This window comes from Xiphophorus hellerii, chromosome 2 (genome assembly GCF_003331165.1).
Source record: "Xiphophorus hellerii strain 12219 chromosome 2, Xiphophorus_hellerii-4.1, whole genome shotgun sequence".
Taxonomy (NCBI): Eukaryota; Metazoa; Chordata; class Actinopteri; order Cyprinodontiformes; family Poeciliidae; genus Xiphophorus; species Xiphophorus hellerii.
Genome location: NC_045673.1, coordinates 2,420,357 through 2,434,387, shown reverse-complemented (window position 1 = coordinate 2,434,387; position 14,031 = coordinate 2,420,357). Strand labels below are relative to the sequence as shown.

The following is a 14,031-nucleotide window of genomic DNA, read 5'->3' as shown; positions in this document are numbered from 1 at the left end:
TGAACTACTGCGCTTTCATTCTGTGTACACAAAAGGCTTTAATAATAAATATTTCTCAGTTTCTAAATAAATGAGAACAAAATGTGTGTCCTGCACCATTAATCTGACAGCCATAATTATTTTACTAATTTGTCCAATTTTATGGAGCAACAGCCCAAAATCGTCTCTTTAAACTTCTCCTCCACTACAGAAAGCTTTGATCCTTCGTTCCTCGTGCCGCCAGATTGATACGACTGCAAACACATAAAGGCTGTTAGATGTTTTGACCAAAGTACAAACCTTCTGTCAGTAAAACAGAAGGGATCTTATTCAGTTTTCAGGTTCAGAAAAATCCTTGAGAGGTTTCAAGGACTCTGCACAAGTGCGGCTTTTGTTGCTATTTAAAAGTTTTGTGTAGTAAAATGGCAGGAATTCACCTCCAAGATGAAGAGATAAATTGAAATATTGAGTAAACAAGGTCTAATAAAAGCTTTACAAACTCAAAAACCTTTGCAGGAGCTGCAATTATTTTCAAGATTATTGTTCTATTATTCGCAAAACCCAGAAACTCAAATATAGATTTTTTTTTCTTTTGTATTATTTCAAAGAAAAGACTTATAAATGTTTTGTAAATTAAGTCCAGGGTTTGTTGAACTATTTCTAAAAATCTAAACATTTTCTTTATTGAAGGTTTCTTATTTTATAAGAACAACCTTTTCAACCATCTAGTTACAAACATGTTATAACGTTATTCCCTCATCAAGTATACTTTGATTCTTTCATGCTGTTTAGAAATCCTTTAGTCTCCATGGCAACCATCCAGCTATGCAAAATGCCTTGGTGGACCTAGCCCCGCCTTCAAGGCGCAGCTCCTCCTCAGACAATCAGTTTCTGCAGGCCTCCCCCACTCAGCTCCTTCAGACTAGCCAGCAGCAATTAGCAAACACCTGCATGAACTGCTGAGCTCATTATAGAGCAATGCTGGTAAAATCGTTGCTGAAGAGTTAACAGAGGAGTGGTGTTGTGATGACTTCCTGAAGGCGGAGCTCCAGAAAGATCATGAGCTTTTAAAGGGACAGAGGCCCAATTTCAAGGCGTTAAATTACAAAGTAACATTTCTTTCAAGGCATATTTGATACATGGCATTTTTTAACAAATGACGTTAACATTGTCACTTTATTGTGCTGATTCCATATGCCTGTAAAATAGATATTTCCCCTTTAATAAAAAAAAGATGAAGAACATGATAGCAAATTGCTCCAGGAATGAAAATAATAGAAATAATCTGTTAATCTGGCCTTCCGCTCTCTGTCTGGAGGTTAAAACTGGAAATCTGATGGAGTCAGTTAAACATACTTTCATTTTCTCTTGCTTCCCATTTATTCTCCTTATATTTCGGCTCTTCATCTCCTTTTTCCATCCATCATTCGTCCCTCGCTCTCTGTCACCTCGGCTCGCCGCTATATTTACACACATCTTTGTCATCCATCTTCTAAAGAAGTGCTCTGAAGGAGATAATAACAACTTTAAAGTTTCTGTCAATGGAAAAGTTTTTACCCAAACCAAATTTTAGTTATTGTTTCTAATCATCCCAACTGAGCGGATGCAGCTGCAGGAAGCGTAAAGCTGCAGTTACGCTCTGATAAAGCGCATACGCTGCAAAGCTGACAGGTTAACTTCTTATTCAGTGAAGCGTAACAGGAATTGTGACCAGCGTTCTTTCCCGCTGCATTATGAATGAGCCGTAAGAAAACTAAAAGGGAAATTGTGACTCATGCACGCTCCATGAAGAGATTACAGTTATATAATAATTCACAGAGAGTTTTTGTTGCTCACTGTGTGTCATTGACTCCTGGAAGGATTCTCATTTTTTCTGACAAACAGATGCTAATTCAGATTTACAAAGCCTCCTTAAGGGACACATAATGAATTTCTTCTGAGTAGAGTTTCCTATGGCGGTCTGTTTTTACAGGAATTATTTGTTGCTTCCATTTCTCTTTTTGATTCGACTGAAATTAGAAGTTTTGCAAAGACATTCATTATCCAGGAAGCTGAATTAAAAATTCCTCTCGGATTTTGCTTCAGGTAAGTGGGATCCTCACTCCTGGGAATATTTAGTTGGCATTCAAGCAGAAACATGCTTGGCCACACCGATAATTATCATGCAGAGCTTTGATACTATCTAGTTCAATGCATACATTGTTTTTTTTTTGTTAGCTATAGAAGACCGGGCTGCAGTGGGAATAGATCCAGGAAGGAAATCCTGGTGAACTTTTCCCCCAGCAGCGCTCGGCTCCTCATGAGGGATCACATTTATTCCCAGTCCAAAACGAAAATACAGTCATATTTCAGAAAATTAGGACATCCCATTAAATATTCAGTTCTTTCAAGAGAAATGGCCGCACATACAGTCGAAAACAGAAGTTTACATACACCGAATAAAACGACATATCCACCTTATTTTTGTCTTATTGTTTAAAGCTAAATCAGAAACAAACCTCTGTTGTTTCAGGTTAATTAGAAAATTAACAAAATTATTTCTGTTTCAAAATGCCAGAAAATTTACTGAGAATTTTTTATAGAGATTTTTTTTGTAACTTTCTTCGAATTTAAAAGTTTACATACACTTGGTTAGTATCAAAATAAAAGCTTGGTCTCACGAACCTTCATATGAGCTCCTACTGATGCAACTGACTCATTAGTTTTCTGTTATTTAGTTTGAAATCAAAATATTTAGTTTGGAGCTAAATATGTAGTTTGTCAACTAAATATTTGATGATTTGCTATTTAGTTTGGAGGTAAACTTATGTTTAGTGTGTAGACAAAATATTTAGCTTCCCAAATTAGCTTGACAACTAAATAGTTAGTTTGTAGCTAAATATTTAGTTTTTAAACTAGATACTTAGTTTGCTCATTAAATATTTAGCTTCAAATTAAATATTTAGTTTGGAGTTAAAAGTTTAGTTTCTAAACCTTTTCGCCTGCTAACAAAATTTTGTTTTTGTTTGTAGATTACAGTTATATATATAAATATTTAGTTTGTAGCTAAATAATTATAGTTTAAATACTAATAGTTGGCAAGTTAAATATTTCACTCCAAACTAAATATTTAGCTTTAAGCTAAATGCTTGAAGCTAAATGTTTAGTTGGCAAGCTCAGTATTTAGTTTGTAGCTAAATATTTAATTTGTGACTAAATATTAGTGTGAAGACTAAATATTAAGTTTTCCAAATATTTAGTCTTGGCAAGGTAATCATTTATTTACTTACAAATTATTTAGTTGCAAACAAAATATTTGATTAACGAGCTAAATATTTAGTTTGGTGTTTAAATTGTAACTTTTATAGTCAGTGTTTTGCTGGCTAATGAATGAATAACATGTTAGAAATATGAGTAATAAAAAAACCCAAATTATTTTCTAATGACGTTCTAAATAACCAAAATTATTGCTGTTAAGTTTTGACTAACTTTACAAACATTAGAGTTCGTCTGACTTCCGACGTGTAAAACTTTGATTCCACTCTTGTAAAACATATTTTTTACATTATTATTATTGAAGGCGGTTATTGTGACACACGTCACATCATGCTTCATGCATGACGAGGCTCTGGAGGCAGGAAAAACTCCTGCTTGTTGTGGACATAAAGAAGCTGCTCTCGTTAGGTTTTACCCCTGAATTATCTCTGTGTGGATTAGTGAGCTTTAAAAACTCTCTCACTGTCACCACTTTAGAAGCAGCGCTCCGTTTAATGGTGACACCTGATTAAAGCTGGGAGTTCAGCGCTGGTTAAAGACACTTTCCTCACAATAACAACTTGTGTAACTGTGTGTCTGTGTCACCATGGCCCTGCAGCCGCGTCCTGCTACCACTCCACTGCTGTTAAGTCTCCTCTATTCCTTGAGGTACCAATTAAACTAATCCTGCAGCCCGGCCACCTCAGTGTGAGTTGCCTAATGTGCAGGCTTGTAACACACAAGCAATAAATTCTCATGTCTGCATACACACTGTGTCCTTGTCTTACTTTCTCTCTCATTCTCTTCCACCCCTCCATGCTTCTCATCCCGTCTTCTTTCCTCTCAGGATCATGGCTTTAGCACTTCTATCAGAGCCACCTAATGAGAAGGTAGCTCCACTCTAAAGATCCACAAACGTTGCTCACGCCCCATCCATTTTCTTGGTACTCGTGCACAAAAAGCACAGTGAATAAGAGGCTGTGATTTGCATCTAGGCCAAGGCTGCTTCATTGTCAGAGTCGTCCCAGGAGTGCAGCGCTGCTTTTATTCCTTATGCTCACAATAGGCATTATGCAGCTGCAATCGTTCACCGTCGATCTGCTGAGGTGAAAGGGAAATATTTCAGGCTAAACATACTGAGGGGGAAAAAAAGATGCAGCAGAATTAAACAGTAACCTTTCGCTGAATCCTAAGGAGGAACTTTAAAAGGAAAGAATAGAAACCACTTTATGTTTTCTGCATTCTTCTACCCTTCCAGGTTTTACCCGATCTATTATCCTGCTGTTATAAACGGCATGGCTTCAGACATAATGCAAAATAACTTGCTGTTTTCTGTTGGTTTGGAGCCGTCTCAACTATTCAGCTTCTCAACTTCCTGTTTTTGTAAACTAGATCTAACTTACTCTAAGTCAAATCTTCTCTGCTTTAATCAAATTCCAGTTTGCCTAGAAAGTCTGGTTAATTTGAGGAGCGTTTGTTTTGGTTGTTTATACCCAGAATGCCCTGTGCTTTAGTCCACTTCCTGCTGTTGGAGTGGTCTCTGCTCTGCTTGGCGTTCACATATGCATTCAAACCGACCAGAGTTCAGTAGAGTTCGCCTTTTTGGTCCAAATCAGTTTGATTACGGATTCTCAGTCTATCAACAAGGCAGTTCAAAGTGCTTTACATAATGAAAATATGAAAATATGAAAACAAAATCATAAACACAACAAACAGGAAACAACTGTGAAATTACATAGCATTTCGTCAAGTGCATTCCTCATGCTTTGATTCAAAAAGTCATTAAATCCAATCCAGATTTATTTATAAAGTACTTTAAAAAACCACAGAGGACCAAAATGCTATACAGATATACATACAAAAACAGATTAAAAAGACATAAAATAGCTAAATAATTACATAAATTATGAGCAATTAAAGGAGAATCAGATAAATAAATAGCAACAAAAGATTTAAAATCTCACTTCGTGTGAAAAACCTGGGGAAAAAGATGAGTTTTAAGATGAGATTTAAATGATGTGGAGAGGCAGACCGTTTGGACTTTAAATTTAAAAAACGCTGCTTCTGGTGTTGCTGGTTTTAGTTTGGATAAATATCACTGAGCATCGCTAGAAAATGTAGAGAAGTGGTCCAAGCACTCAGCCCTGTGGGACTCCATTACAAACAAGCATTCAAGGAAGATTAACCAGCAACATGCAGTGAAATTTGTTGGATAAAAATGATGTAAAACAGCCGTGTGCTGTTCCTGAGTCCATTACTTAAAGCCAAGTAAACATCTTCAGCCCTGTCATTGAAATCTGCTCATTTTAAATACGGATGATCAATCTTGGAGTCAAAATGACCTTTTCATTACAGAGGAGCAACGACTTCTTTTAATCTGTTGATGGATAAATATCAAATCATCTTATAAGAACTATGCAGTCCATCAAAGAATGTTCAGAAACATTTTGATGTAGTAGTTATAATAAAAAGTCTTAACAATTTTTTATTAAAATGTCAGGATGCCAAATGGAGAAAACTAATAACCTTTCAGTCGAAGTATTTGTAAAGTATTAACAGGCGAAAAGGTGGAAATTTAACTTTTGCTTCCTTGGCTACGGTCACACAATAATGGCAGAAGTCTGGGTGTAATCAGGAAACCTCCCATACAAGGTTGAGTTTTCTTTTACTCCATCTTTTCCCTCTGCTGCACCTCTACCTGCTTTTATGTTGCTATTCTCTACAGATTTTGATAAAGCCATTCATGCTTTTGTTGCTCCTCACTGCGCTGCTCTCCATTTCAATTCCTGCCACAGTTTAAAGTCCCTTTCAGGTTCACAACTCTTCAGGGATGCAACAGTTTAAACTGGAGCCAGATAAAGAGGCCAAAACATTTGAAAGTTCAGCATCCATCACTACTTATCGCATCGATTTATTTAGACATATTTTTCACAGCTTTTATTCTAAAGTAACTCAAAATAAAAAAAACAAACAAACAAAACTGTGATTATGAACCTGTAGGGCTTCTATCTGCATGCAGAGACGTTTAAAACCTAAACTTTTAGTGCTTCAGTGGAAAATGTAGATCAGGTGTTTTGTTTGAATTGCAAAAAATAGAGAATTTAGTATTTTACCTTAAAGTATGACAACCCTGTTACCTCTACGAAGGCCACAGCAGCTCAAGTGTTGGTTTCAACATGAAAGCTTTGCAAACTCTTTACCAAGAATAGCTGCATTCTTTTCATCCCTCCTCTTCTCTCAATTCACGCTGCGCTCTGGGCCCAAAGGTTGTTTTATCTTTTAGTTTTTTTAGTTTTTCTTAATTCATCAACCTTGAGTGGAATAATTACTCCACTTTATGTGGTTTCTGTGATGAATATATATAAAAAACAGAATTACAGCGACCCCCACCTCTTGGTTTCCCTGGGAAAAAGTTGTAAAAAACCTTAAAATAAATGAATCTTTCAATGCACAAACTGAGATAAACTCAACCTTTTTTAGTACATTTACTTAGCTTAACATTTTTCAATAAAAATAATTGTTATAATCACAAATGCCACAATTATTGGCACCCTCAGATACAAATAGTATTTACTGTATGCATTTTGATTTTCATTCACACAAAATTGTGTTTTTATATCAATAAAAACAATTTATGAAAGTTAGGCGTTGTACACACATAGCTGGGTCTTTATAAAAATGAATATCTCTGCCACGTCATTTAAAATATATATTATATACATCAGTTTCAGAAAAGATTTCATCCACAGGATGCATCACTACCTATATGGGACAACACTGTGTCCAAAAGTCTGCAATATAGTGAAGTGACATTCATGAATGATCTGAGTCTTCTGAACTTTTCTTTACTAAGAAGACAGAACCGGAGCCTCACTGAGAGCCTTTCTTTGTTCTTGTAATGCTCAGTGTACAGTTGCAATCATTATTTTATTCAATTATATACATTGATATTTATTTAATTAGCAAATAAATAAAACACAAGAACGAAAGAGCACGCAGAGCATGCGCATTGCTCATTGATTGTTTTCGTTCAAAGTGGCCATGATGGCAGACATTACAGCTGCCTGGCTTCATGCAGTGGGACAGAGGGTGAGAACAGTCATGCTGAGCGTCTTGTGCTTGGTTACTTCTTGCTTGTTGCTCTTTGGTCAGTGTTCATAGTTGAGCGTTGTTTACCTTCAGGGCATTGACTCAATTGCTATGTTTAATGGTGCAGACAGTGGTGATTTGTGACATGAATGATATGGGCAAATGCCCAGGGCGTTATCTTTTTAGATAAGCAGAACGAAGAGTTTGTTCTGCTTATAATATTGGTTAAATTTATTTCAGCTCTAAGTATTTAATATCTAGGTGTTTTTATGGGAATGTGAATCTTTCAGATCAATTTGATTAGCAAATTTGATCATATTTCACATTTTATTGTGTCATTTAGCGCGGGACGCTGGTCTTGGTCTTGACTTGGTCTTGAACCCTAAAAGTCTTGGTCTTGTCTCGGTCTCGGGTTAGGTGGTCTTGACTACAACAAGACCACCTAGCACCTAGCAGGACAAATGGCTCACGGTCTTTAGCCAAAGGCAAAAGAAAAATCCTCCAACCACTAAAAAAAATGGTTGCCACTCCATTTTTGTTTGCATTTCATGAAGAATAAAGTTAGGCTCATGTCTTTTTGAGGATTTCTTGTTGTTTCCTTTAGTGGTTCTTGGTGCAGCGCCCCCTCAGGCGAAGAGGGGAACAGATTGATCAAAGGTTTTGGTTGGAAACGGAACAAATGTTGCATCTTTGATCCCAATCAAACAAAGTCTACCAGGAGGGAAAACAACTTAATTTCCCCGATTTCCATGACCTCAGAGGCATGGAAAAATGCTGCATTAATTTTTATTCTAAGCAAGCTAATACTGTTTTAGCCTTCTTTCAGCCAGCTGAGCAGCAGTGGATGGCAACAAGTGTGTCAGTCGATGTTTCAGGCAGGAAAATTATTGTTTGACCAGTTTGCAGTTTCTCTAACATTTGTATAAAAATATTTTTTATCTATCAGAGCCAAGAGAAACTTTTTAGCACCTTGTTGTAGCTTCAAATGAGCAACTGGTCCATATCAGGAAAAATGTTGCACCAGTGTCAGTTTTGTCGTAAACCTCAATTTTAAACAAGTAAAACTGTCAGATTCTGGCTTTTAAGGCTGAGAAGCTGCACTGTGGTTTATCTGTCTCACATGAAGCCGACTGTCAGGGTTCAGATCGTCTCTGCAGAGCAGAACATTCTGTTTTCTGATTATTCTTCTCCGTCCCTACCATGTCATTACAGCAGCATGTATCTGGATGTGTAACATAATTTAATGCTACGCTGTGGCACTGAGCAGCGAAAGCTAGAGGTGATCTAAAAAAGCTCCAGCAGAAGTCAGAGTGAGCTGAGACTTTGAGCATTTTTTGGACGTCAGCAGCAGCAGCAGCAGCAGGACGTTCGCAGCGGAACAGACGTTTTCTCAGGAGGTTTTATTACTGTGAAAGCAGCTGCTTGTCTGTCAGTGTCCTCACTGAGTTTCTGCTGTCTCTGCACCACCTGTGTCCGTCTGAGGAAACATCTCAGACCCGCAGACAGGAAAAAATATCCCCTACTGAATGGGATTCCATCACGTTTCCCCCTGCAAACACTCTGTCTGCACCCTGATGGCTGCACAGACTAAAGCCAGATGCCTCCTCGCTCGGCTCGGGTAAACAGTTGCCCTCCAGCTGCAGCTTGAGCCGGACCTCAGGAGTGTCTAAGTCTTGGATAAAAGCCACCATGCAGCCGCATCGGGGGCGCTCAGGCTGTTAAATTTTGTAAAGATGCTTGTGCAGAGGCGCAAGTATGTGAGCTTAAAAAGGGATGCCGGTAGGGAGAACAGATGTGAGGTAAAGTCTGTCAGAGGTAAATGTTTGTGTGCGTTTCTGTGCGCTGTTTGATCACACAGATGTCCAGCACAAAGTGGAGCTGCTGAAAGATTTTGGTTTCTGCTCTTCACTTCAGCTATGGATTTCATTTTCAGTTTCATTCTGAGCTGTGGTGGTGCAGGTGAAATTTACTCATCAATTTAATCCACTTGAATTACTGTGGAATAACAATCAACAGGAAGCATTTTTGCATTTAGAGGTAATTTATTAATAAGAATTTGAGTCAATTCTTCATTCAATAAAAATATGCCATAATAATGTCTCAAACCTATATATATATTTAAAGTAAGCCCCCTGGGAACTTACTTAAATCTTAAAATTAAGATTTTGTGACCACATGTGAAAGATTTTTGCCTAAACATTCAATTATCTGCTGAAATAGTGTGCTTCACTGTCCAAACTCCCCAATAAACTAATTTTTTCCATTCAGAACCAGCTAAGAACCTGGAATTACAGTCAAAACTCACCTTTTCTTCTGTATTTCATTCATTTTGTTTGTGTGTAAATCATGCTTGAGTGGATTTCTTATGTTCGGAAACCGATGTGTGTTGTTGCTGTTAATCAAAGCCCAACTTAAAGCTTTTGTAGGACTAAATAATTTCCTTGTGACAGATTGTTTCTGCTTTCCCGCTCTGCACGTTAACTCTCCTCAGAGACAGTTTATCCAACACTTTCATGATGAGGGGAAGAATTAGCAGCCAATTAAAGTCAGATATTCCTCGCTGCAGATGTGAAGCTTTGAGGTCAGCAGAACAGAAAATATAATCTTTTGTTCTCTCATAAACTGTTTGATTAGCTCCTGCATCTTTTCCTGTAAAAAGTCTCACTTTTCTATTTGTTTTGTTTGTGTTTTGAAGATAAGTAAACACAGAGATAACAGAAAGAGTCAGTGCAGATTTTGTCAGATTGCCCACTCATACAGAAACAAATTTTACAGTTGTTTTATTTTAACAGTCAGAATATGAACCAAAAAAATCAGCTTTTATTAGCTTCCTGAGCCTGATTCTCTGGTTTAGTTTCAATACTCTTCATTAAACAATCCCTGCTGCTTGATCTGAAAGCTGGAGAAAGTAACTTTAATATTCTCCCAAAACAATTATTTTGCCTGTTTTTTTTTCTGGCATTCAGCAAAAATGCTGAATGCTTAAATAACTTAAAACATAGAAAATTAAATGTTATTAATTAGACAGCATGAACAAAAGTTGTAACGGCAATAATAATTCAGCCAACATTTTCCTTGGTGGCATGTTGTAAGCCACGCCCCTTTGCTTCCACAATCCCTGCTTCGTGATCTGAAAGCTGGAGAATGTCATTATAATATTCTTCCCCCCCTAAAACGTTTCACTCATGGTTCTGGCATTCAACAAAGACAGATAACTGAGGTAATGCTAATTACAACAAAAACGTTTAACTTGATTAATCAGACAGAAATAATTCATAGCTTGTCTTTCTATGCCGTCGTTCACTGAGAGACAGTTGCTCTGTCCGAACTGAGATGTAAAATCTGTGACATGTTTTGTATCTTGGTGATAAATACCAGATGAAATTCACCTTTAACCTTTGTCTACTTCCTGTCTGCAGGTCTTGGGATGAGTTTCATGACTGCGCTAACGTGGCGATGGCTGGCTGTCCGGAGGAAGCGGCGGCCGTTTGGGAGTCTCTTCGCCAGGAATCCAAGAAGATGCAGTTCTCTGGGAACCTTTACGACATGTGCTCCAACCGGAACAGCCACCCGGCAGACTCCATCTCCCCCCACGGCTCCCTGAGCCAGGAGGAGATCAACCAGGAGTCTCTAAGAGGACGCGCAGATCATCCGGCAGGCTGCCTCCGTCCTCTGCTGCTACTGGCTCCTCTCCTACTGCTGCTCCTTTGGATATAGCTACCCTGAAGAAATGTGACTAGTGTAAATAGATAAAACTTTGTGTAATATTCTCTTTCCCCAAGTCCATAGACTTTCCTCTGCTTCTTCCTCTGCTCTGCCAGGGGTTGCATATTTCTAATTGCATGCTGAGACGGCCTCACGGTCCTTTTGATAACACATTTCTGAACTTCGGTTCCGTTTCATGAATATTCTCTGCCGCTTAATGAGTGTTTCTGTTGGAAATATGCTCTGTACTTCTGCAAACACAGTTTTAGAGACGCACAGTGGAGCCACGTGTTTGTCTTTACGCGCTCACACTTTCAAAATGCAGTCATAGGTTTGCATGTGATGATTCCAGGAAGACTTCAGGTTCCTAACTGTGATAACAGAAAAATAACGACAAAGTCACAAGCAATACTGTTAGGATTTATGATGCATTCACTTGCTTATCGAGATTTTAGGAGAAATTTGTGTTTCTGTCTTTAAAAGTTTATTTTCTAAGCTCCAAACACTGATTGCATTGAAGATTGCTGTTTTTCACCAAAGTTTAAAACAAATAACAAACAAATGAGAGCAAATATGTGTGTTTAAATAAAAAGTTGGTTATTTGAAATAAACAACTGGTGGCACGAACTTTCTGATTGGGGAACAGGAAACGATTTCTGCACAAACTTACAAAAATAATTTTAAAAATGTACATTTTGAAGGGCAGAAGGTAAAAGTTTTGGCTCAAAATCTACTCAACTTTTATAATTGTCTTCATTGTGTGATTGATTTAACAGTAATTTCTCAAGCTGAGCATGCATGTGGCGACAGTGGAGTGAAAAACTCCACAGGATGAAACCTCCAGCAGAACCAGAACCTGGGTCAGTATGAGCAACTATCAGAAAGAAATAACAGCGAATAATGCAAACTGTAAAATAGTAGAAAAGAAAAGTTAAGATCTGAGAGTTTGTTGTAATTTTTAGTTATTTTTTATTATAAAAAAGCTGGCATGATAGAATTTGCTTTATTTTCGACTGAATTAAAAAAAGATCAAACAAGTTTTCGTTCAAGTTTAGGATTTGGCATAAAAAGTTCAAATAAATTTTTGTCATTGAGGGATTTGAACATTTCAGTCTACAGAGAAACCATTGATCTTTTAAAGAAGGAGATAAAGCAGGGAGTCATCTGCAAAGCAATACAAAGAAACTCCATGTTTCCTGAAAATAAAGTGAAGCAGGACAAGAAGGAGGCATAAAACTCAACACTGGGATGAGAATCAACAGAGGATATAAAGATTTCACTCAGTCTGATGCTTTCAAGCTTTTATTTCTGTTAATTACTATGATTTTATTTTTACAGCGAACAAAAGCAAAAATTAAGGTCAGACCAATAAAATAAAATATTTAATTCAGGAATGTGGGTTTAATGAAAAGTGTGTTTGGTTATTTTCAAACTGTGTTTTAAACAGATCTGAATGCAAATATAAATAGATAAGCATCAATGCGCAGAGTGGAAGTTTTCTGAGCAATGAAACAGAAGATAACATCCGTGATTTTCTGCTCTTCAGGATTCAGCCAATCAGCGGCCAGGAAGATAAATGCGCTTCTGGATTGGTTGCTTTGGAAATGCCAACCAATAGCTACATGTAAAGTAGCATTGAACTTTAACTTAATGAGCTGCATTTCTTTTGAATATGTCAGATATGATCAATGAAAGATTTATTTTGTGTTTGCAGTTCAACAGAAAAATTCAGGTTGAATCCAGAGATACAGAACCAGTGGATTCCTGCCTGTATCTAAATTAGAATGAAATGTAACTAAACAAAAGGTATTTAGTGTTTAAGCTCCTAAAACAGGCAGTTGCAATCATTTCTAAAAGTGTCTCTTATGTTTTTGTCAATTATTTGTTTTTGGTTTAAGCTGTAGTACGTAACTTTTCTAAAAAGAAAAAAAAAGTTTATTACATATTTGCTAAACCTGTCGCCTTGTCCTGACAACATGGCATCATAGGTAATCTGTGGAAAGATCAATCTGCTCTTCCCTGAGCTGCTACTGTTCTCTGAAGAAATGCACCAAACATAACCAATCGGAGCCAGGAGGCGGGGCTTAGCGCTGCCAATCAATGCTGCTCATTGTGTTAATTGTGAAAAACAACTTATCATAACAGGAAAACCGTTTATCCACCGTCATCAATTTAGCATGAGAGTGATTGACAGCGCTAAAACCCGCCTCCTGGCTCTGATTGGTTGTTTCTGTCTAAGAGGTGGGTTCTGCAGTTTGTACTGGGAGAACTGGGAAAAGGCAGAGGAGCTCAATTTTTTTCACAGATTATCTGTTATATACTGTCACAACCTAATGATAGTTTTAACAAATATATAAAAAACAATTTTTAAAAAATAAAATTTGCATTCTCCAACTTTAACTACAGAAAGTCCATTGTAATGTTTTTTAAACATAGATATGAAGACAAAATCTGATTTTTGCCGTTTTTTATGGAGTTAATTGCATAAAATTTCCACAACAGTATCACTAAATAGTATATTTTTAGATTGTTTTCCATAAATATAATTATCCCATGTGAGAAAATGTATTTTCTTTTCCCAAAAGTTTGATGTTTTCTTATTTTATTTTAAAACTTTAAAAAAGAAATCAAACTGTGTTTTTGTGGCTCTAAGCTGCGCTTTGTCGCAGGGTGAGGGCAGAAATTGCTTTTTGGATTGTAAAGGTTGCAGACCCTTGAACTAGATTTGGAGATGTAAAGTAAAAACCTGTAAAAAAATGAAATAAAATAAACAAAAAGAAAAAAGGTGAAGGGGCTTGTAAACTTTTGCAGGGAACTGTTTGTACTAAAGTCGAAGCTCACTGCAGCTGCTTTTTTTCCTCCTTTTTTTTATTTAGTGACGATGGAATATCCTCGAAGGTTTCCCTGCACTGCAGCCCTGCGTATGTTCTCCGGTCAGAACCTCAACTCGCTCACATGCCGGGTGAATTTTCTGCTTCAGGAGGGAAATCTGGGCCCTGCAAGCTTATTCTGAGGATCAGAAAT

The 14,031-nt window shown here is 37.2% G+C and overlaps 1 protein-coding gene across 1 annotated transcript in view; it reads left to right on the top strand.

Moving 5' to 3' along the window:
* The window catches only part of nrn1la (neuritin 1-like a), a 57,353-nt gene extending 43,589 nt beyond the window's left edge, over positions 1 to 13,764 (top strand). The window contains exon 3 of the mRNA XM_032551520.1: positions 10,722 to 13,764. Coding sequence (XP_032407411.1) covers positions 10,722 to 11,019 — 298 coding nt within the window. The 3' untranslated portion in view covers positions 11,020 to 13,764. The remainder of the gene's footprint in view (positions 1 to 10,721) is intronic.
* Positions 13,765 to 14,031: the final 267 nt, after the last annotated feature.